General features: G+C 37.7%; 1 protein-coding gene across 1 annotated transcript in view; it reads left to right on the top strand.

The window, feature by feature from the left end:
• The first annotated feature begins 6,017 nt into the window (after window positions 1-6,017).
• Window positions 6,018-26,190, top strand: part of LOC140239728 (uncharacterized) — a 41,641-nt gene continuing 21,468 nt past the window's right edge. Inside the window, exons 1-5 of the mRNA XM_072319550.1 lie at window positions 6,018-6,165; window positions 13,523-13,831; window positions 14,765-15,100; window positions 18,038-18,052; window positions 22,218-22,346. Coding sequence (XP_072175651.1) covers window positions 6,018-6,165; window positions 13,523-13,831; window positions 14,765-15,100; window positions 18,038-18,052; window positions 22,218-22,346 — 937 coding nt within the window. The remainder of the gene's footprint in view (window positions 6,166-13,522; window positions 13,832-14,764; window positions 15,101-18,037; window positions 18,053-22,217; window positions 22,347-26,190) is intronic.

The following is a 26,190-nucleotide window of genomic DNA, read 5'->3' on the forward strand; positions in this document are numbered from 1 at the left end:
GCAAAACTTCCCAGATACGGTGTAACAAGGCCTTGAGCATGCTCAAAACTTCTTACCGGCAGCACCTCGCAGGCAACTCCAACGCAAGTATTATGTGTTAAGAAGCTATAAAGTAGCACGCGTCTAGTAGGTAAGAAACAAGACAGTGCGAAAAGTGCAAACATTCTTCTTCGTTCGCGGAAAATCTTCTACGTGCTGGAAACTAACCTCCTCGCCACAAGCCTGCGTAGCTTGCCCAGAAAGGACACGGCCTTTAGGTTTGTTGTTCAAAAAAAAAAAAAAAAAAATGCGGCATGTTATTTTTCTTTTTCCCAGGGGGATTGTTATTAAACTTTTTAATTGCTCCATTAATAATCTAATTTTCGACAGTCGCCCTTGGTATCCATTTTGTGATAAGAAATTTTCAATACATAACACTCTTCCCTACCTTCAAAAATGGTATGAACATTATTTTAATGACTATGAACCGCATCACTCTGATGTAGATCTGCAGCTGCTTAGTGGATTTTTTGATTTCTTTGTTTGCCTCTTGATGTTGTTACACCTATATAATTTGACGTTTTGTTTTCTTTTTTAGTTTTTGTTTTGCTCTCCTTTTTTTTTTTTTTTTGCTTTTTAGTAACCTCATAGGATGCATGGTCCAAACTGTTGATGGTGAACAATATAGAGAAAAGTGCAATGGAGAAGGAGGAAGCGAGGAGATAAGACTAAACGGACCATACGAAGAAAGTGAAAAAAGACCCCAAACAAACACATTTCTAATGATTAAACCAATATTGCACTTCCAGACTGCGATTCTAGTTTTGTCTAAATATAGCGTATAGGCATGCCCCTACACAGTCAAGAGCAATCTCCTTCATACACCCCACCCAAAAACGGTATATATGTTGTATAATGACCATGTTAAAAATGGTATACAGTAAAACGTAATGACTATATACACGAGGTTAATACAGAGAATCGGGAATGGGTTGGGAGGGTGGGCATCCATGGGCGGTGAGAAAAAATAATTCGGGTGAGGTAGGGACCAGCAAAAATAAAGTAAAAAATAAGAAAATAAATGAAATCTGTGGTGTGCATATCCCTTTCCCAACACACACACACAAACAAACACACAGGCACACAATCACAATAATTACGCAAATTAGAACGTAAAAAGACAACTTATTTTGTAAAGAAAATTAGTGTTTGCAGTAGAGGCCAAGCACGAAAATAATAAAGCTTTCATTTGATTTTCCCAATGATGGGAAAGAGTCGTTTTTCCTTTATATTTTTGCTTTGTTTTATTTTGGTTTTTGTTGTTATTGTTGATGTTTTAACCGTAAAATCATAAAAGATTTCCCGTAAACCATGAAAACGTATTGCATCGAATCTGTCTCGGGCAGAGATAATAAATTGCTGAAAGTTGTTTAGGCTTCCAGTGCAGTTGATGCTACTATATTTGCATGAACATTGACATTGAATCAGTATTCAACGTTATCATACATATAGGCCATGGGGTGAAGCTGAAAAAGAGGCTTAGAAAATGGGTTTCGTTCCTGCAACACTGGCACTACTTTCTGAATGCGGAAATGTGATGTTTTGTACATCCTAAATATACAGTAAAAAGTTCTCCTCGAAGTATCGTGCAGTTTTTGCGAAAATCCATATTTTATAAACTGCGACCAGCAACCCAATACACATATCGTAATGGGGCTGCGGATTGCAGCATTTAGGATCATGACAGGATAGTATCGCGGACAAACGTCAACCTTAAATCGAACAAAAAATTTTCAATTTGAAGACCTACAAGTAAGGTTGAAGTATTGACAACAGGGTTCGTGCAAGGTTTGGTTCTACAAATAGTCATTTTCTGTTCGAATTGATGACTTAATATGAATAGGTCGAGAGGAATCTGGGAGAGCTACGCTGAATTGACGGTCAGCGCAGGCGCACACATCACTGCGCACAAATTTCGTATCCATTGACTGGATATGATGTCTGTGTGCGCATGCGCTGGCCGTCAATTCAGTGTAGCTCTCCCAGTTTCCTCTCGACCGAGTCACATTTAGTCATCAATTTGAACAGAAAGGAACTGTTTGCAGAAGCAAACCTTGCACGAACTCTGTTATCAATACTTCAAATTTATTAATAAGTCTTCAAATTGAAGATTTTTTCCCGATATTAAGTTGATATTTGTCCGCAGTAAAATATCCGTCATGATCCTGTATGCTATAGTTCACAGCCCCATGACGCTATGCGTATGGGGCTGCTGGCCGCAGTTATGCGTATGGGGCTGCTAGCCGCAGTATAGTTCCCATAGTGTTTCTAAGCTGAATTACATGTATACACATTTGTAAAGCACTGCTTTTAGCCACATAGTACCTAGAAAAAAAGTGAAGTTTTGGTTTAATAGTTGCATTATATCTCATGTTTCAGCTTTTCCTGATGCTGGCTATGCAAAGGAGGACAAGAGCAAAGTGGTTCGAGACCATAATGAGAGAGAGCACTGACTAACTGTCAGAGGTCAAGGCAAATGCCTTATATTCTGTTCAACGACATGTTATTAATCAAATGACTCATCATTCAAGGCAAAAAAAAAAAAAAAAATCAGAGCGTTTGTTTGTTTGTGTGTCCGCGTGCATGTGGGAGAATCTTATTGTACACACACACACACACCCTCACATGCACACACACATATGCACACACATAGTTATGAAGATACCCAAGTGTATTACAATATTATTCTACATGCCTTGGCCATTTATCACATCAGCATCATAAAAAAGATTATCATAAACATGAACACACACAATGATATAATACATGTATTGATCAGTGCATTACACATACACAGGTGCATAAAAACGCTGACATACCTATTATACACTCACACGCACAAACAAACTCATTTACACACATGAGACATTACTATTAAACAGATCACATTGTTTATCAGTAAACATGTTTTTCTTTTCTTCTTCTTCTTCTTCTTCTTCTTAAGAAGCTTTAATATTAGATCACATAGCAATCACGTTGTTCATGAAATATTACAGTACTTAAGAAAATTTAATCTTCATAAAATTTCCTGAAGTTTTCATTGCTATCATTAGGTTGGTGGGACACTACCTCCTTTCATGTAAGATAGCTCAAAATGATAAAATGTTCTAGTTTTAATTAATTTCCTGGAACATTCCATGGTCCAAATATCCTTGAAAGGGTGTAAAAGTTTTGAAAAATGCCAATATATAAAATAAAGGCAATATCATAGTTTACCCATTCATGAGTGAAAACTGCTGGATTCTGTATTGGAGGCAATGTGTACCTGAAAATCTTGGAGAGAATAAATACATGTATATAAAACAGGTTTGGCATTAAAAATTATGATAACATTGCAATTAACTTCCAATATCAGAGGATCTGTGCAAACCTGACTCAACTTATGCACAATTTTCATTTGGCTGGTATTAGTTTTAGCAAACTGATTTTGTGCTCACACCTACATTGTACTGACCTTTCTACATGAACATTCTGTTTCAGTATTAATAATAGTTACAAATTTTTTCCCCCAGAGTGAGAGAAACAAATTTCAATCGTAGTCATTCAGTTTTATGAAAAAAACCACACAGGAAAACATCTTTGTTCTTAGATAATTCAACCCTAATCAAATCATAATAGTGGGCAGAAATGTTTGCTAAAGGGCGAACAATCACATACTGAGGCAAGTAGTCAAAAACATGTTGCATAAACATTGGCATTCAAAATACAGGAAGCAATCTGTATTACAAAGACATTTTATCATGCACAACTTTGGTAAGATGTCAATTCTTGAACATTAATCACATTGACCAAAGCATTGGTGCATACACAGTACATTCTGTTGTTTCTGAACTTTGCACTGAAGTTCTTTGTGTATGTGTGTGAATGTTTCAGTGGTGTATATACAATGTATATTGCTCCATTTTATCAAGGACAACTTATAGTAACATGACAATGTTTTCATGCTTCAATATTAATCATATTGACCTATTTCCCTTGGCAAGTAATGAGCAGGTTGACTCTGTTGCAAATGATGCATTTTACAGGCAACACAGCAGAACCTGAAGAGCTTCCAGAAGAAAATCTTGATCTTGATGTGAGCATCTTAGGGGAGGAAACAGATGCTCCTGCTGACGGACCAGGCTCCTCCTTCAGCTTTCATTTCCTAGCGAGATTCAGGCGTTTGCTATCTATAAACCTCTTGTAGCACGTTTCATGGAATCCTATTTAATACAATGGAGAAATGAACAGCAATGATTAGCCACTGGATTTTGTTAGGGGGAAAAAAAGGCTAAACGCTAGGGGGAGGGGTTGAACATTACACTCAATATATCATTAAATGTACGGTAGACTACTGACTGCCAATATTTGAATCTTGTAATTACCAATAGGCCCTAGTACTATGCCAGGTACACCTCATGATCATTGTCATCAACTACTTCAACTTGTACTTGCAGTGCAATTACTGATTTTCAATGACATCTACAGCTTTCAGCACCTGATCACATGCAATATCAATTATCATATATGAATACAACTGCCTTATCATCATTAATACTAGTACATTACTAGTAATCCTTGGCCTTTCACTATCACCACCACCCACTGCTTTATAATTTGGCACAACATAATGGTAATCTTAAGTTTTAGGGAGTTTAATTGTTGAAATTATGATTTTGTCATTGTTGGTTTTTTAGACCTATTTATATAAAATATTAATAAGTTAATTTAATGAGATGCCAAATGTGTGTTTTGAGGGGGGATTCGCCAATTTCGGGGTGAGAGAGACAGGATGGATTTTTAATATTAATACTCCATGGCCATGATTATAAAAATATAAATTTACATGCAGTTTAGACCTTTTTCAATCCAGTCCTGTGTGTCAAGATTTTTACAAAACAATATCACTGATCAGCTACATCAACCTAACCTGGGCTGTATAGAACAACATGTACAATTCATCTAGGCTACATCGTACATTGATAACGGCGCTATGCCATGCCAAGGTGAAATTCAAGATAATTTATCTAAAATGTAACAGACACGCTACTAAACGGTCCATTATAATATCCTTATAATATACACAAGCAACGTTCATAACATAGCTAACGTTGTACTTGTACAGTCATCATGCATGGTCATTAACATTACGCATAGCCATATATATATGAGACTGCACTGCAGTGTCGACTGCTACGACTGTACGCACGTAAACTAACCTGTAAATTATCCTATGTAGGTTGCAGTCAGTCCCCCTGAGTGAGCAGTATGAATCACTTCGTTCTGGTCTGCGATTTCACGGTCTCCCCCACTCAATTTGATCCACTCTTTGGCACACAAAATAGGTTTCGTCTATCTTAGGTTTGTCATAGCCGTGAAATTTTCAAACTTCATCGATGTTACATGCATAATAACGCATCTTAAAAGTTTCGGCAGAGCAGACGACGTAGACGCGTCGACAGGCTCACAGGGGGCGGCCATTTTGACTCGTAAACAATAATTCTCGATTCGGATTGGATAACATACATCACATGATCGTTCGCGAATGAATATCGTACACGGCAAAGTGTACATATTCAGCTCCTCAGTGACAAAAAAGTTCACTGTTTCCCCCTAAATTACCAAAATACTGCAGGAGGGTTTGTGTCGAACTTTTTCCTGTAGCCTTTTTGGTTATTTGTTTACACGTAGCTGTGGAGATATTTTAGTGCCGCAGTTGTCGGAACGAAACAAGCGAAAAAACCAGCTCACCCCATGGCCTATTCTTACTTTGCTGTAATGGGTCATTGATATTCGTTAAAGAATCAGATTTTTAAAGTCAACAAATAGCCCAAAACAAAATTAATAGTCCAATTTTTTGTGACCCCCTTCCTCCCCAGCTCCCCCCCCCCATCACCACCATCCTCCAAGTTATCCAAGGACAATACATTACATTATTTTACCAGTTTCAAAGCGTATGCGCATGGAACTATTTTTGTATAGTATGCGTAGCCAACAACATGACCTATGACGAGGTGAACTACGGGGAATCCCCGGCCAGTTCGCGCTCCGAGTCAAGGAGTCAGTGTTCTACGGGTGTTGGCTGCGGCAGCGCTGCCATTGCACTGCACTTACAGTCTACTTCATCTGTCGAGTACCGTCTGGCGAGTGCGTCGTGACATGACATTGTTCTTTGAATTCTTTTCCGCGTTTGTGCTTTCATAATGTCTTTGTCGTTAACTATACAGTCATGAATGAAAATCGCCATCTCCTTGTGTTTACTCAACGGCTAGTTTTGGCAGCTGGACTGCTTGTGATCTGCTTTTCCGAAGTACATGGTGAGTGTATGTACTTAGCATAATACAGGGTGGCCCAATAAAGAACGGAACACCTAATATTTTTAATTGTAACAATATTGTTCCTAATACATCATTATTTTATATACTATTGGAAAGGCCATTCTTTTTCCAAAAGAATGACGCCAAGTTCTTTAATTTTGGTTAATGCATCATGGTTTTAGGACCATTTTTGTCAACCCTTGCAATTTTCAAAATGTGATCATTTTGCACTCTCAGAGACATCGAAATCAGCGAGAATTCGGCTTGTCATAGAAGCAGTAACGTTCACAATGTGTGGAATGTGGCTGTCTTTGTCCGTTACCATTGTGAATGAGACGACCTGACGACAATAACACTGTCCGCCCAACATTCCGCACATTGCGAACGCTACTGGTTCTACGGTAAGCCGAATTCTCACTGCTTTCTGTATCTCTGAGAGTGCAAAATGATCACATTTTAAAAATTGCAAGGGTTGACAAAAATGAGCCTAAAATCGTAACGCATTAACTGAAATTAAAGAGCTTGGTATCATTCTATTGGAAAAGGAATGGCCTTTCTAATAGTATGCAACATAATGACATAATAATTGCAACGATATTGCTGAAATTAAAGGTCTTAGGCGTTCCGTTCTTTTTGGGCCACCCTGTATAACATGAATGTCGTAAGCCACATTGTCATATAACTTGATAGGGACTTCCGTGCTATGGAAGCTATGGCTATGCACACTGAAACAAAATGGTTGGGGTTCAAATTGAGAATGATTTATTTTCATTTCATGTTCATAATTGGGGTGGAGCTGTCTTCATGTGCAATTATAATATGGGTTTATATCATTAAATTTTGAGCTGTTTTCCTGCCCCCTTCATTTCACCATGGACCTACTAACGAATGGACTTTTCAACGAAACCTATCACTTTGAAGTACGAGATCCGCCGCCACCTGACTATGCGCATCTCAAAGAGTACACACAGGTGTCTCAAATATGATGATTGCATAATCATGCATCGTCACTGACAAAAGAATTGTTTCCCTAATTCTGGTATTATTTGGCTGATGCGCCTTTTCGCGCAGACTGAAACGTCTTTGAATAAACGCCAGTGATGAGAAGCAGCAAACCTGAAAAAAAAAAATGGCTGATCTCGTTTCATTGGTTTGGAAATTATCGATTCGCTCGTTCGCGTTCACATGACTTTGCCTGATAGTAAGACCGATATATCCTCTTCCCTTGCTATCTGTTTTTAATCTGGAAAAATGTGCGGAAAAGGTGGAAAATGAGATAAAAAATCATGATCGATTAGCTAAAAACTTGGCTATCTCTTCAAAAGTACCTGCATTTCGCTAATAAAAATGTCTGAGCGGTGATATACCAATACATACCACAACTGCACATGCATTTTCTTTGATTTAAGTCAGTTATTATCTTCTGCGCATTTAGTTTATAGATTTTTCAAAGCTGCGTTTTGTTTTTGCCCAGGCATGTCGGCGGCGGAGTTCATACGATCAAAGCAGGGAAGAATGTTTAAAATGCTTCTGTGACACTTTTGAGATAGACAGAGGCATGCATTTAATTAAGGAAATGATGAATGTCCATGTGTAGGTCCATGATTTCACTCCATGTCAAATATAAAATTATCAAATACGTCCGGGCTGTAGCAGGGGGTCGGAGTCAAGGTTCAGTGTGGTATACACCCGCGCCCATAATATATGATTATTATTATTATTATTATTATTATTATTATTATTACCATTTATATAATATTACATCATATATATATATATATATATATATATGCAAAGATTAAAGAGTCCCAAACGGGCAACTAGAGAAAAACGTTGATGTTTAGCCTTTGATATACAGTACTTTCATAGCGAGAAATCACAGGAACTGTCAGAGAGGTATGGGTTACCTTACTTTTTTTTTTCTTTAATTTTTCGTTGTGAGAAATGTAGAGGGGGGGGGGGGGGATCATGCAACATCTCTCCGAGGATCCACAGGCCCTCTGATTTATATTGTTCAAGAGTATTCTGCGAAACCAAGAATATATTACTCTTACTCGCACTGCCTTTCCCTGTATATTTCTAGTTCTTCTTAGTTTGTGCGTGGAATTGACGTTTTTAACATTACTGTGCTCCCAAGTAGAGTAAAAGGTGTTCACTGCACGTAGGGATCATCATAATATAATCGTTGATAAGACAGCATTAAAGAATAAACAGCAAGTATCTTTCGTCGTGATTTTAGGCCGTCTTGTAGTGTCAAACACAGACCTTTTCTCGGTAAAGCTGTGCTGCGCTGCGTGGGAATCCCCGCGTCTGATTGCTAGCCTTTAACCAGCAATACGACGCTGTAGCCTGGTGAAGTGGCGGCCGAGAATCCATTCTACGTGTTCTATACTACTACAGCCCACTGCAGCCTGGCTTTTTAATGCTGGCAGCGACTGGAAATCGAGTCTAGCGAGACATTTCAAGATCATTTTCAAGGACGGGTAGGCCTCCGTAAAACATGGCGCAAAATTCACTCGCAACGTTTTATCATAAATGCTTCATAGAGCATGTCTTTGAAGACCCAATGATAGAAGTATGGCATACTTCAGTTACGTTAATGTTACATTTTATATTGATCAAGAACTGCCAAGCTTGTCCAAAATGTTAAACAGGCCATACTAAGAACTTCATTTTTAATGCTTAGACATGTTCTGTGTTTGTGTTTTAGGCACATAGCAGTCATGAATTTAATTTAATCCAGATAATTTTTTCAAAATGTGAATATCAGAGGTAGGATTTTTGCTTAAAGGAATTGTAGAGCATTGGTAGAGGTGAGGATTCAGCTTTTAACTTTTCTGAGAAACTTTTTTTAAAAAAATATTTGTTATACATATACCAGGTATAGTATAGACTGTATTATTATGTATTGCTCCTTTGTCATTTAGTTTTATATCTTTTAAATTAGGCCTATCACACCCTTGTAATTCATTTCGATTTGATTTGATTTGATTTGACTTAATATGAGAAGAAACAGAAATATACAAACGAATGAACGAACGAACTTTTAAGATTCGGCAACACATTTGAATTTGATAGAGACTTGAAAGAAAAAAGAAGAAAATAACATCAATCTTAACTTTGTGTAATTTTGGTCGAAACACATGGAATTGGTGTTAATAATATGTCAGTTCATCCTGAATAATTTCCAAAAGAAAAACCATAGGTCCTAATGTATAAACATTGGAAACATATTCCTTGTCTGAAAGGGAATCATTGCTATGAAGCTGTTATACAAGTCTCTGCACCAACGGGAAAAAACCCTCTGAATATTAATGGTAAATCAACATTTTAAGTGTTGTCCAGTCTTTTGAAAAATATATAATTTTTACACTCAAAATGTTAGCTTCATACCATCAAATCTGCCATCTTCAGAATATAATATTGTTGAATCCAACATTGTGACAGCTAAATCTAACATTTGCAAAATGTGGGAAGAGTAACAGCATTTTAGATGTTGATGTAATATTTCATTTGTAACGTGTACAACGACAGGTAAGACCGCTTCTGGTGATGTGTAAATGATAAGAATCTAACTCGTGTAAATTGAGAGTGCCATCACTAATTTTTTCCCCAATTCAAATCTAGTTCAGAAGTGTAAATCTCCATGTACTACAGGTGTAAACATGTGTTTACGAGTGGGTAAGCCTATAGGGTGCACGTCACGAGACCGACACCCACGAGTCATACAGCCCACAAGTCATACAGCTCACAAGTCACACAGCCCACGAGTCATACAGCTCACAAATATTAGTCATACAGCCCAGTTCGACACAAAGCCAACAAGGCCCACGAGACAGACACTATCATGCCGTGTTGTATCTGTCGAACTCGTGGGCTGTTTTTACATAACTGTCGAACTCACGGGCTGTATGGCTTGTGAGCTGTATGACTCATGGACCTATTTTCAATGTCGAACTCGTGGGCTGTATGACTCGTGGGTGTCGGTCTAATGGGATGACCCCGGCCTATATGCCTGTGTTAATATGTAATATATGAGTACAATAGTGTAATTCCCTGTGCTTACATGTTTTGTATTGTACATGTAGACAAAATTACGTTTTTGCATGACGCTGAAAATGTATGCCTGTGTTAATATGTAATGCAAATACATGTATTATGAATTAAAATTTGCCAAACTTATCATTCACACCCTTCACTGCTGCTATTTTTGACAACACTATTAGTGACATTCCTAAAAGGATAAACTTATCATTTTTATTGAAGAGCAAGCAGGAGGTATAGTTAAGCCCTCTACAGTATGCCAAATAACTATGTCTATAATAAATTTCAAATACCGTACAGTGGTCAGCCAAATTCATTCAGATTCATATTCATTGGTGGATGACAGGACAATTTTTCCATCGGTATATATTTACATCATTGTACAAAACAAATGACGTCACAGTTATGTATTTCCATAACTTGCACAAGGTCGATATTAACATTTAAAGGATCTAGAAATTTGCTATTATGGTGACCTGTATGTCTCTGCTATATCATATCATTTTCTTACTTTTCCAATAAGGCCCATATGGTATAGATCTTGACAACGTGAGACAGTTCACATGATCGACCAAAAAACTGAAATTTGAAAGTTAGATGGCACATCCTCAAAATGCGTTAGGTGATTTCACGTAACTTGAACGAAATTCATTTGGTTAACAATATCAGTAAAAAGAATAATTTATTGTTTATCATATTTTACTTGACCTTTTATCATACATGACTCCCATCCCAGCTGTCACCAAATAATCAGTCTGCGGTTTTTTATTCCTACCAATGCTTCTAGGTATTTTCATGATATTGAAAAAATAGTGACATTTTAGCATTTCCAGTTGACCCAGATGAACCCATGGTAAAATCCTCCAGAACCAAATAATTATGCGGTCTAAATATGTATGCAAAGTTTCATTGATGTTTCATTAGCTCATTTCCAAGGTACGGAAGAGTTCATTTTTTATTCAACTTTATTTTCACTTCCATCAAATAAACAAAGAAATTATATACATTGCATATGTACAGGATATTTGTAATACTTGCAGAACATAATTTGACAAGGTACATAAATATGAAAATGGGAAGTAGATGCGATTACATCTTTGAATAAGAATGTCAGCATTATTTTTTCATGAGTTTCTTTGATATTTGAATGTATGTGATTGGTTTACATAAATTGGAAAATAAAATCAAGCATTTTAATTGTCATAATAATGTCAGCATTTAGATGATGTTGTTAATGATGTAGGTATCTAAATATAGTGCCTAGAAATGTTATTTTTGTTTTCATTTCTGGTGCTGTGCTTTGTTATTTCATAATATACTAGTATAGTGCTCTCAAAATGAACTTTGATGGCATTACTGCTAGCCCAGAATGAAATCCGGGAGTAGAGAATAATATGAGTAAATTTTCCTCAAATTTCTTCTCGCACATCAACATCTGACAGTTTGATCACATTACTGCCAGCCCAGAATGATACCCTGGGGTAGAGAATATTAGCGAATTCTCCTCAAATTTCTTCACGCACATCAACATCCGAAAATAAAACATCATGGAAGCTTTCAAACTGAAAGAACGATGCATGACTTTGATTCTATTATCATTGTCGGAGTTACTTCCTATATAGCTAAAGTGAAACAACTACTAGTGTACAGCTGTACAGTAGCTCACTTGTACATACAGTACGTGTGTCCGAAGCTGGAGTGGAATCGGCGTGGGTTAGTCTACTTTGATCCGCGTTGATAGCGCAAGCATGTTACATTGTGCAAATCTATACGTGGTGATACAGGTGACACTGGTCGGCGTTACAAATCCTCGATCTACCATTCTTTTATGTAATTTATCGATAACATTCCTTGTGTCTATCCGAAATGTTAAGATGTGCCATAATTGACAGTTCATAGAATTTCAAAGCCAATAATCGAATATGGAAGAAAAGTTGATAAATTCGTCTAAAAGATACATCGATCGTACACTGAATATCGTCGGTTTGCTTTCACTCTAGCCGCCTTTAAATACCCGGATGTCCGACCATAAGACTATCGAACGATTCCTGTCTGCACTGACTAATTCCTGTCATGGGAGTGTATAAAGAAATGACTGAGACTCGTAAATTAATTTCTGGTATTCATGTTTTAAACGTGCGCCCTTTTTACATGCTTTTTTTTTTTAATTCCCTGCTTTACCGTTCTTTAGAGAGCTGTGTTGATTACCTGCTATGTTTTTACTTAATTAATTTAGGCACTACAGGAAGGATACTTTAAATATACTTAATTGAAATAAGATATACCGATTAATTTCAGTTTGGAAATGAGTTGTCATCAATATTATTATGACTTGAAATTAAAAGTCAGTTGTTATACAAGTTTTATGTACTTTTAACGAGCTCTTTTTTTTTTCTTCATTAGATTGGAGAGAAATATAAGTTCTTGACAGAATAGGTTAGGTTATGAGGATAGCGTTCTACGTATTTGGCACTGATTGTAATATTTTAGTCAGAGTAAGATTCTCGGCGGTCATGAGTCATCTGGACAGACATACACTATCTACACAATTTTCTCCTTTTTTCAGGCATATCAAAACTTAACCTTCTACAGTGTATATTATACAGTGGTCAGTTCTTTGATCACCCAGCTTTCATTCTGTTCCATCGACGGTTCGTGTTATTATAAGCATGGTTGGTTATCGTGATTATGAAGCAATATGAACTACCTAAAAATTAATAAAGGTGCCGTGTGTCCAGATGCCTGCAAAATTTCGCCTAGTTTTGCTGAAGATTCATGTAATTATATAATATACAGCTTGTAATTGGTTACGCATTTTAATTCCCAAAGAAATTCCAAGAAGAACTGTGTGAGTTAAAGTAAATTTGGGGCCAGAGCAATGACAACACTGTCGGGCTGAGCGCAATATCAAGTCCGCATCCTGATGTAGCACTTGAAGGTTGAACATCACTTTTCTTTTATCATCAAAATGAATCTCAACACTGAAATCAATTTTCCCTCGTTTGTGTTTGTGTTTGTGCCTGCTTTTTTTTTTGTACATTTTTTTTTTCGCTACGACTGTGTGGTCTATAGATTGTCTCATTCTCCCAAGTAGAATATATTACATAATATGTAAGTGTATATGTATTCTTCACTTTAACCAGGTACTGTAGGCACTGTCCCGACCGCGATCGGATGGAAAGATGAAGACACGCGTTTACTATGCACGTTCGAAGGAACACCGCTAGCTGTGTATTGGGTGAAGGAGGACATGACGAGTCCAGGACAGAGGCTGACCTTAGCTACATTCTTTGAGCAGAAATTTACGAGCAAGATAGAAAGGTTCCACATGGAAGTGGACTTCAGCCTCATAATTTCCAACCTAGAAGTGGCAGATGAGGGTTACTACCGTTGCAAAGTGGTTCTTCTAGATTTTAGTGATTTCTCGAATTCAACCTTTCTTACCGTGAATGGTGCGTTGAGAGTACAGTATAAAAGTGTTATTATAATCAGAGTTATGTTTAAGCGATATCATGCTGTTTGAAAAAGGAAAGTTACTTCAGCAACTATTACATAACCCTCCTTGGCCAATCAATTTGATCATTTTTTTTTTTTTTTTACCCCAGCATAGCCTTGAGCCTGATATACGTTCTAAGTGCTTTCTGAATGTCTTTTCTGTATAAAGTGCCCATTCTGTTGAGACATGTAAGGAAAGGTCAGGACTGGTCTCACTGGTTGGTTATGAATACAATGAATTAAAGGTAACCAGTTAACACAATCAAATTATTACTAGACTATCAGGGGAATATGCGACCATTTACAACGATCAGTTGTGTTTGATTTTTGTTAATCAAGATGGGTGTTTTGATCTCAATAAAAGAGGGGGAAATGGTTCACTATTCCAAAGTATTCGACCGGGGTTGCAGATAAAAATTGTCTTGTGCCTCAGTTGGTATGGTATGGTATTGTACGGTTTATTAGATAAAAACATAATTATTCTCGCTGCCAAAACGGCTGAATTGCAACATTTACTCACAAAAATAATCCAATACAAAGTATCTGTGAAAACAAATGAAGATCTTATTCATTTTAAAATGCTAAAACAAATATATACATTAGTTTTATTTATTTTGTGGGGATTAAGATTATCACTATATCTAAGTGCGTATGGATTTCAGGTGCGTAACTTTAGTAAAATTTTAGTAAAATTTTGCGTAAAATTAGTTATTCTATTTCATTTTAAGTTCAAAAACTTTTTTATTTGTCGAATAAATCTCCCTATGTAAAGTGCCCATGCCTTCCCGAGTGTACTCGGTCGTGAGTTTTGCTTGATTTATTATTCTTAATGCTGTCTTTGTTAATATGGTCTAAATCATTATTGCAATTCTCATTATAATGACTATTAGCCATGGCTAAGGAGCATATCATCGAACAATGTGCGGAAGAGGTTCATGATTTGAGTCCTTGCACTATCCAAACGTCGAAGGAAGCCCCAACTTTTCATCTCGACTGTCGGCTTACGGGTTTCAAGCCAAACGTGTCGCTCCTGTGGAGCAAATCGGGTCGAGCACTGTCTCCAGTGAGGTCCAGCCAGCACACTTCACCAGACGGGACTTTTGAAAGATTCGAGACAATAACCGTTACAGCCAGTCACGACAAGGAACAAAACTTCACCTGTACTGCAATAGGCGATTCCGTGAACGGAACCTCATCAAAGGTCATAACCGCTTTACCTTTGACAGGTGGGCAGTAAAGAAATACTTACTGTTATCAGTAATTCTTCATGACCTATGTGTATACTAAGAATCGTTTCTTTATTGCAAAATATTGTTATACGGTATATCATTATAGTTTACAATACAATACGTAATACATGATAATGCATGGTATGATACAATATCGTACGATACGTGTGTGCCGGCAAGAATGTGCGAGTGTTTATCAGATTTTTGTTTTTGTTTTTCACAGAGTGAGGTTTAAGACTTGGAATAATGGTTTTCTAAAAAGCAGTGTGATCAGTTGTTCTATTTCTGACATCAAAAGTTCTAGTAAATATTGCAATCAATCAAAATCATAAAACCATAATATTAGAGACGCATGGATAGGCCTTCTCGCTGTTCCAAAAGGGAATTTATCTATGACGTCCTCTATCTGAATGTGAAATATACTGGTTTAACCGTTTCTTGCTTAAGTTTGTGCAAATCTACAATGCCATAGCAGTATCATAGCAACAAGATCACACAAGCACATTGCACAGTAGGCTTACATAATAGTGCATCATCTTGCACTATTATGTTTCTTGACAGGATACAGAAAATAAGACATTAATTTTGAAAATAGGAATGTGACATTGGATTGTGTGAACAATGCATATGCTTGACTGTGTTTAATAAAGAAAAGAAAATCTGTTTGTGCTTACGCACTTGTCCGCCCCCGCTTAAAAAGATGGCCTTTACGTACAAAGTATTTCATCGAGGCGAACTATATTATTTTTTTTTTTTATTGACGTTCCATATTCCACATTTCGTACAAGTTTTATATTCCATTTGATTTGAAGCAGAAAAGTTTTTTTTTTTTTCACACAATTGTCAGTTTGAACCAATGATGCACAAATGTATAAGGACATATAATTAACGTGTAATATGAGGAACCCACTAAAAAGCAAAGCTTGTAGGATGTGGGTTCCAAAAATATAACATTCAAAATATCGAGAATATTACAATGTTTACGGGATGTACAAAGTATAGTATATAATGTTTTATGATTAACTTATGGTAAATGCTTAAAAAAGTACAAGTTAATCAAACTGGTGAGGTCATCCGAGCGAGGCATCATTTAAGTATATGCAAAAAAAAAAAAAAAAATTAAGCGATTACGGCGAAATAATTACACATAGGATTTTAGAAAATTGGCTTTGAGATTTTTCTTAAAGGAGCTTAAAGAACTTGAGTGCAACCGAACCGAATCTAACTCATTCCAGAAAGAAGGGCCGGTAGATGTAATTGTCTTAAGGGCTAAAACTGTACGAACAGGAGAAAAATGATAGGATTCACTGTGTCTTGTAGGGTAAGTATGAATATCACTGTTTTTCACAAATATTGAGGAAAATATACTAAGAAGGTCACCAGTATTCAACTTATACATGAAAATTCCAACATGATATAAATACAAATCAGAAATTTTTAACAATTTACTTGAAACAAACAATTCATCAGTATGATCAAAAAATTGTGCTCGATTTATAATCCGCAAGGCCTTTTTCTGAACCAAAAATAACGAATCAATTTTAGTCTTTGAGCAATTCCCCCAGGCTAATATTCCGTAATTCAAGTAAGGTAATAATAAAGTTGTATAAAGAGAATGCAATATTGGCTTTGGGAAGAGATATTTCAGTTTGTGAATAATTCCAACATTCTTGCACAACAATTTACATAAATAATCAACATGTACCTTCCATGAAAGGTTACTGTCAATATAAATGCCTAAAAATTTTGTTGAATCTATTTGATTTAATTGTAAACCGTTCATTAAAACTAAACCTGGAAGAGATTTTATTGTGTTACTGAAAACCATATAATTGGTCTTATTTATGTTAAGCGACAATTTATTTGCCTGAATCCACTCGAACACCAACTTAAGTTCATTATTCAGAGAATCGAGCAAAACATAAGGATCTGAGTGAGAATAAAAGAGACTTATATCATCTGCGAACAGAAGAAAAGACAGCAGAAAGGATGAGTTACGGAAGTCATTGATGTATAAAATGAATAAAAGAGGATCTAAGAGGGAGCCCTGTGGAACACCACAACAAATCGAGTTTGTATCAGATTCATGATTATTTACGGAAACAAATTGAGATCGACCGGTAAGATAACTTCTGAACCACTCCAAGGCCTTTCCACGAATACCGTAATGATTTAGTTTATACAAAAGAATTTCGTGATCTATTGTGTCAAAGGCCTTGGAGTAGTCCAGAAACAGACCGACTGTATGCGACTTTGTGTCTATAGCTCTTACAACTTTCTCAACCAGAAGTAATATAGCATGGGTGGTTGCATGTTTTTTCCGGAATCCGAATTGATTATCAGCTAAAATATCACAATCGTTTACAAATTTGATTAAACGATTATAAATCACCTTCTCAAGTAATTTAGAAAAGGATGACAGAAGCGATATTGGTCGATAATTTCCCAACTCATCCTCTCTGCCTTTCTTATAGATTGGGATAACTTTAGCAATTTTCATTTTAATGGGCACAATACCAGTCAACAAAGATAAATTCAAAATGTGAACTAAGGGTGATAGTATTTCGTTTACAATACTTTTCATGAGGTGATTAGAAATCCCATCATGACCTGTACTCTTCTTGGGGATAAAAGAATTGACAATATCTACGACCTCTGTTTCAAGTACTGGGAGAAAAAATAAGGACTGTGGATTGGAATTTAAAAGGTAAGAATGAAAGGGTCTGTGTACAGATGAAATATTGCAGGCCTGATTCGGACCAATATTAACAAAAAAAAAAAAGAGTTGAATGCTTCCGCAATTTCCACATCATCTGTTAAATTCTTCCCTTCACAAAGGATATTATCAATACTATCCTTATTTACACGTTTATGAATAACACTATTTATTACATGCCAGGTAGATTTTGCATCTGACTTGTGCTGTTCAAACAGAGAACAAAAATAATCTTTCTTTGCTTTACGTAACAGGGACGTGAGAGCATTCCGATATTTAATGTACTTTGATTTATTTAAAACTGTATTACATGATTTATATCTGTAAAATAAAGTATTTGTTCTGTTTATGGATCTAAGTAAAGCTTTTGTTATCCAGGGTGAGCGCGGAACTGTTTTGTAGTTTCCTCTTTGATTTCTCAAAGGGAAATGCAAGTGATATAAAGGTACCAAAATATTCATAAATCTGTCGTACGCATCATTCGGATCAGTGGAGTTTAAAACCTCATTCCAATCAATTTCGGATAAACTTTGTTTGAACAGCTGGATATTATGATCGGAGAACACTCGTGATTGCGATAAATCTTTACACACCTTTTGTTTATGCGATTCAGGTATAGTAGAAATGGAAGAAACTATAACGGGAAAATGATCTGATATGTCCGTAACAGCGATACATTGATCATCATAATCATAGCTGTTTAAAGATATGTTATCAATCAGTGTTGCGGAGGCTCCAAATAATCTTGTAGGCTTAGTGATACAAGGAGTGAAAGAGGATGATACCATAGTATCAAGAAAATCACGTGTTTGTGGCTTACCATAATCAAGTAAGTCTAAATTAAAATCTCCCATTATGTACACTTGTTTGTTGCGGAGATAGGGCGAATCTAAAATAATTTCTACGTTTGAGATGAAGTCAGAATAATTACAATTTGGGGGCTTGTAAATTTCTCCTATCAATACTTTTTTTACCACCTGGCATACTTATGTCAATGAAAATACTTTCAATTGAATCAGACATATAATTCAACTGGGTTATCATTTCAAATTTCAAATTATTCTTCACATAAAATGCCACACCTCCACCTTGTTTACAAACTCTGTTATTTGTTACCAGTGTGTAACCATCTAATTGTGCAAGGGAAGTGAAGTTTTCAGTCAGCCAAGTTTCACATAATCCCAAAACTGACAGTTTTACATTCAAAGTGTCAAGAAATATTTGTAACTGGTCAAAATTTTTAATCAAACTCCTTATATTATGATGCAAAACTGAGAAAGTATACTCCGCTCTGAAAGACTTAAGCTGTGCTACGTGTTGCGGTAGAATATAACAAGATGTTGTTAGTTTCGGATGGAATGAAGCGTCATGGTCATCATGAATGAGGTCAAGATTAGGCATATCATCATTAAGAGTATTGATATCGTCAATATCGTTGGATACACTACCTAACATTTTTAACAGACATACATGGGTAAGGTAATAAGGTGGTGTAACTTTGCTTGGGATCATCCTCAGAAGAGAATACAATAACATCAGATATCTCAGTTTGCTCAACCAATTTGTTACAATCTGAAATGCATATGAAGACGCACATAGTACGAGTATCGCAAGGGTGACTTGGCACCATCAGAGCCGTAGGGCAATGCACACGACAGTATGCACATGTTCCGAAAGAGAAAGCATGAGAAAAATGCAACTTTGCACTATCACTGAACTGGCGACTGGATTTCCACAAACATAAACTAAGTTTTAAGAATACAGTAGCTATGAATACATAGGACTTTTTAAAGAAGCCGAAGGCGACAAGATCAAGGAATAGTAACCATTTGTTTGGTGTGACCGATGAAAAGCTACAACATTGGATTTGGGGGGAAAAGGAACAGAACTCCACCACCATCCATTTCATTAACAAGACAACAATCACTATGTAAGGGGAAAAGACTGGATATGGTTTGTGCTGAGGAGACATGGCATACAATTGAATACTTAGTACATGATAAGTCGCATGATGCGTCGCACGGGTGACTTGGGAATACCAAAGCTCAAGAACGATGATCTCGACATGACGTGATACAAAAAGGGAGGCATGAGAAAAATGTGGTGTACAACTTTCATGAATTCTCAGTTTACAGAGAAACAGACTCGGTGTTGTGTATACACTGACTAACGCTACGAATAAATGGAACAATATGATGAAAGCAAGAGCTACAGAATAATGGAACTGTGAACGCACATCTGGTGTGACTGATATAATAACGTAAACGGAACTACAGGACCTGAGTTGGGCTGGAATGAAATCCTACCACCACCACGTTAACTGACATGGGACCAAACCACATACCAGGGAAATGCATTGATTTACATTCTCTTTCCGCTTGTTCTATAAAACATGTACGTATGAAACATATTCTGACATTGAGAAAAGAGAAAAATCGGCAATGATATTCAGACGACAAATTCGGAGCAGGATTTTAACCGAATATACAAACGCATGGTTTACTCACAAAATTTCTCTCGTAAAGGAGGTTATCAATGCCAACAAGCAAAAAATAATAATAAAAAGGATAATACTGAACCTGAATTTAGATTATCAAATGAATTTATACCAGATGAAAAAAAAAAAAGATTTGTATTATTCACTACCATACACATTAGACAAGTTTAAGAGAACTAATCTCTGTATGGTTCCCATTTCCTCGTACCTTTTTCCTTGCAAAACAAGACCACGTTGGTGCCGACGACTGCTATCTTCGTTGACAGGTTTTTTTCCCTGCGAAGTGTGAACGCAGTGTTGGCGAGCTTGCTCCGTTTGGCTTTTAGGGCTGGGGGAGATCAGTTCGGACGGTGATCCTCTTTCCGGTGGTAGGCGCGTTTCCACCCGTCTTGCTTGCACATTCGAATGCCGTGAGGACGCGGTTACGCTGAGACATGTAAACAAATTTGGCGATGATCGGTGGGGGTCTGTCGTCTCCCTCGCGCTGCGGAAGTCGATGGACGTTCACAAGGCTGATGGTATCGGCGTCATCCTTGGGAATGCCGAGGTGAGTGAACGTGTGTCGAATAACGATGTCGACATCCTCGTTGGCCGTGGTCTGCACACCATAGAAGAGGAGATTGGCCTTCCGCTGGTAAATCTCGGCAGCCATGATCTTCTTTTCCAGGTCAGCAATTCTGGCTTGAAGCTTAGCTTCTACCTCCGGTATCTTGCCGTTTTCAATCTCTAGGACTCTTGCCGAGTTGTTTTGCACAGCCACTTGTAGATCGTTTACCTTCTGGTTGACCGCAGTTATGTCCGCATGCATTTGCTCGAGTTTGGCACACACTCTGGTTTCCGAATCCTTGAGTGAGCTCATGACATCAGCGAGTGTGAACGTGCCTTTGTCACCGGCTGCTGCAGTGGTAGCTGCGCGTTGCTGTGCAGGCCAACTGGGCGTTGGTTATCGTTCGGCATAGCTGTTTCGTGAGATTTACTTCTCAAGTTGTAGGAGTTTTCCATCAGAAGCAAGCAAAAATTTGGTTTCAAATGTTCTTACGCCTGAAGTTGAAGTAAAGACAGTTCAGTATATACGTTCAGTACATACGTTTGTTGTTGCTGGCTTCTTAAAGTTGGCGAAGAACCAGTGGTGGTGGGAGAGCTCAAGACTCATGCGTCCTCCATGTTCGCGGTCGTTACGTCATCATGAATGAAATGAAATGAAATGAAATGCTAATGCAGCGATATAAATTGCAAAGTGTCATTTCAGCAAAAAAAAGAAGAAAAAAATAATGTTGCTGAAGAGATAAAAAAGAAATTTAGCCATTTTCATTCTCAAAAGGGATTGTAATGGTTCTGCATGATTCTGCCTGATTATAGTAATCATGTGAATATTATAATTTGTATTGGCAGTTCCAGAAAATATGTATTTATATCATAATACTTTGTTGGTTTTTGTACTATTTTGCATTATCGAAGTGTGCCGCTTTCCTTTCAATTTGTAAGTGCTCATTTTTTTTTTTTTTGTGCACGTCAGGAAACCGACACCCACGAATCATACAGCCCACGAGTCATAAAGCTCACTAGTCATACAGCCACGAGACCGACACGTTAAGCCCCGTGTTGTATCTGTCAAACTCGTGGGCTGTTTTTACATAGTGTCGAATTCCTCGGCTGTATTTGCCTGGTGTCGAAATCATGGGCTGTATGACGCGTGAGCTACCTGACTCTTTGACCTGTTTTCACTATCTAACTCTTGGGCTGTATGATTCGTGGGTGGCGGTCTAGTGGGATGACCCCGCTTATTTTACCCGTTCGTTCATGAGATTACTTCCGTTTTCATGTACTTCAACCTTTACTATACATTATACACATTGGGATTAGATATTACTTAAATGGAGGATTCTTCATTCTGAAAATTTCATCAGGTCTCGACAGAATGGGGCTCAGACTCGGACTAACGTTGCTCATTCTGGTCCTGGTAATGATAGTACTGTTTCTGGTCACTGGAAAACTTTTGCAGAAGTACAAACCAGAACTCATGCCTGAAGGTAAAATAATGATGTCATATATGTGAGTATGTTAAGTCAGTTTGCTTATTTCTCTTTTTAGTGTTCTTCCTTTACTTTAGTGTGTTTTTGCGAATTTAGAGATTTCTGGTGAATTGCTCTTAATGTCTTTATTTATTGATATGCATTACCATGCATTATAATCTAGAGTTATTGGCAGAATCATTAGTGATTTGTTATTTCTGTACAAAGTTCGGACCCCTTTTCACTGTGACCATCATTCTTCATGGTGTTTCTATCACACCCACCTTAGGAATAGCGCCGAGTGGTAGTTACTGTTTTCGTACGATCTTTCGACTGTGACGTCATCAAGGCGTCATATCACCTGTATTCATATAACTATTTAGCATCTCGACTCAACGAAATTTTATGTAAAAAAAATAAGTCATGGGTCAACTTTCTGCCCGACTGTGGTCCGCACGCGGCAAATGGTGAGGCCCTAAAATCAAGCTCTTATCAAACCAGTACGTATCAATCTCCTGTCAGATCGTAAATATATATTATGATAGAATGGCGCAAAACAGGGATCTTGTAAGACCTACAAAACGAGTCCGTCGACCCCAAATGTGTCTTTGCATATTTTGTTATTGAACTGTACTTATGATATCAATCTATTCCTTTTCAATGCAAAACGTGGAACGTGTAACTTACCGCATAGTATTTGACTAAGTATTTTGCATACTTAACGATGTTCACTATATGGGTTGTATCTTTGTGAAACAGGATTCAATTTTTCTCGCCATTTGAATAATGTAATTAAGAGTACACTCTAGATATCAGTGTAGATTTCAAATTTTGAAGTATAGATGACGGCCTTGTGGCAAGAGTTCTTTTTAAACTTAAAGAGTGCATAGTTGACATCTGGCCAGAAAATACTCCTCTGAACCAAGGTCTGCGGGAAATAATTTCATTCATCAAAGTATACCTTGCTCTCAACCAAAATTAAATTTGTAAAGAATAGGTAGTCTCAAATGTTACGCATGGCTGAGCACATAAACGTTTAAGACAATAATGACGAATTGCCCTTTGTCCAAGTTTGATTGTCACATGAAGGGACCGTGTCTGCCTCGCCGAATGGATAAGATCTGTCAGTGAAGAAGTCCAAATAAACAGGCCAGCCTGTCCAAATCCGTTTGTGTTCAGCTTTGTTTTCAGGGTTTCTTCCAACACTTTATGGTCCATAATTTAAACCTTCAATATGGCCACCTGTCCCGATAACTTGGTCACTCCCACAAGGCCAACTCACACAGTCCATTTTCTATGTTCATATTCAACACATAGCTCGTATAGTAGTAACAAACCATGTTTTGAATATGAAGGGAGAAAATGGATTATGTGTTAACTTTTGTGGGAGTGACCAAGTTATCGACAACAAGGCCACTTTCAAGGTTATGGATCATAAAAGGTTAGAAGAAATCCTAAACACAAACCTGCAGTCATGCAGGCTTGCCTGTTGATTTGACCACCTTCATTGACAGATCTCATCCATCAATGTATTGAGACATTCATTGTTCCTTCATGTGACACTCAAATTTGGAAAAAGGGCAATTTGTCATTGTTCTCTTAAAAGAAAGTTCATCAAAAGTTCATGTGCTCAGCATGGGCGTCACCAGGGGGGGGGGGGGGGTGCGTTGGGTGCGGACGCACCCCCCTTCAGACCAAAAAAAGAAAATAAATAAATAAAAATAAATCACCTCTTCAGTCTGCGAGCAACCTAAACGCCGGACGCTAAATAATACTTTTTTTTTTCCTTTTTTTTTATTTTCCAACAGGGACAACAAAATCGTAGGCAAAAACAATTCTCATCCTGGGCTCTGTCAACACTGATTTTATCTACGAGTATTCTACAGTGTTTACTCTTTATCGACCGTACTGTACATCCGTACAGGCCCGGTCCCACTGGCCGACGGACACAAAGCGTATGCAGAAAGGACACAGCGGACGAGCAAAATTTCGGGGATGGCTTCATCCGCTTTCATCCGCTCCAGAAATTGACAAAATTGGCGAAAATTGGCGGTAACAGAACGGAAATAGAACGGACGTGGGTAGTATGTAGCGGGGATGTTAAACGGATGTTCATCGGAAGCCTAGCGGATGAAAGCGGATTGGAGGGGATGAAACGGACGCATAGCAGAAAAAGCGGATGCAGAGTGGATGCAGAGCGGATGCAGAGCGGATGCAGAGGGGATGCTTTCGAAATGCTTTATATACGAGATGCATACGCTTACATCCTTTCTATTAACGTGCTGTTAACGATGTAAAGACGTTCCACGTACCATATCTTTCTTCCCTCTTTCCGTTTTTAGCTGCAGCGGATGTGAGTTGCGAGGATGCCCAGAGGATGCAGAGAGGATGCAGCGGACGTTTAAGGGATGCCGCACGGACATACAACGTTTGTTGCTCGTATGTCACGGATTTACATCGTTTACACAGCGGAAAGTTCATCCGTTCTAAAAGTTTTAAGCAGCTTAAAACTTTTTGCGCGGATGAAATCACAGTGGACGGATGCTCGATGGATAGAGCGGATGAGACACGTATGCGATGGGTACACAGCGGATTCGTAGCGTTTTCCAACGGATGGCAAGATTTTTTGTACGCTTTACATCCTCTTTGCATCCGTAAGTGCAGTGGGACCGGGCCTTAGGGTACGGAGCACGTACACGTTTGCATGTACGTGTGCTATACTTACAAGTATGTTGGGTCTATGTACAGCACGTTACTTCTGACCAATCCATATTGATAATGCGAGCCCAAGTGCGAGCCTTAGCCTCATTAAAAAAAAAAAGAAAATGGAGGGGCAAGTATATCATTGCCCACCCACCCCCCCCCCCCATAATTCCCGAGACGAGAAGATTTTCTTGCTTTTTTGCCAGAAAAAAAAAAAGTTTACCCCCTTAAAAACATTGGAAGGGCAAGCATATTATCATTTGCCCCCCCCCCCCCCCCCCGCCATAACTAATAATTAGTGAGTTGAGAAGGTTTTTTTTTTTTTTTTGCTTTTTGACAGAAAAAAAAAGTTGCCTCCATAAAATGTTCGAGGGGCAAGCCACCATATCTTCCCCACCCCACATAATTGTAATTCCCGAGATGAGAAGATTTTCTTGTTTTTTTGTTAGAAATCTGTCCAATTATTTCACCAAAGGTGTGCACCAGATGGCAGGTTGCTGAATTTCAGTTCTAAAAAAGCAAAGTCTCTCTCGTGTGGGAGGGGGATACTTCTTCCCACACTTTCCCCCGTTCGGTCTTTTTTTCCATGGACTTGATACACCTATAGATTGACAGATTTACATATGTGACAGTGCACCTCAAAACAAACAAAAAGTCGCCAGACATGAATTTTTAGTTAAGTCCATATTCTGAAAGAGCAGACTTTAAGCTTTAAAATGATGTATAACTCAAATCAAATGGACTCTCCTAACCTATCTAAATGTTGGAAAGAAAGCACAAACTCAGGAAAAGTGTGAACTGAGAAAAGAGGCTCTGAAGTACAGTGTCTATTCAAGCGCTTAATCTTTACTAAACCGTGCTGGCTGTGCGATGAATGGGACAAAAAACAGGAAGTAAACCACCAGAGTAACAACAATGAAGGGATTATCAGATTGAACTGAAATTGAGCATGCCTCATTAACACATTCTGTCCATAACCAATGTCAACTTTCAAAGCAGTTGCACTATCCTTTCAAAAGTTACTAGAGTTGAAAGTGAAGAGTGTGGACAAGGGTTTTCAGAAATGAAAAAAGGATTCTAAAGACACACATAACCCCACTATTCTACCAAAAATGTTCGAGATAAACTGCTAAAAAAAACACACTTTCCTGCCCGTTTT

Source organism: Diadema setosum, chromosome 16, assembly GCF_964275005.1.
Source record: "Diadema setosum chromosome 16, eeDiaSeto1, whole genome shotgun sequence".
In the NCBI taxonomy this organism is placed as follows: Eukaryota; Metazoa; Echinodermata; class Echinoidea; order Diadematoida; family Diadematidae; genus Diadema; species Diadema setosum.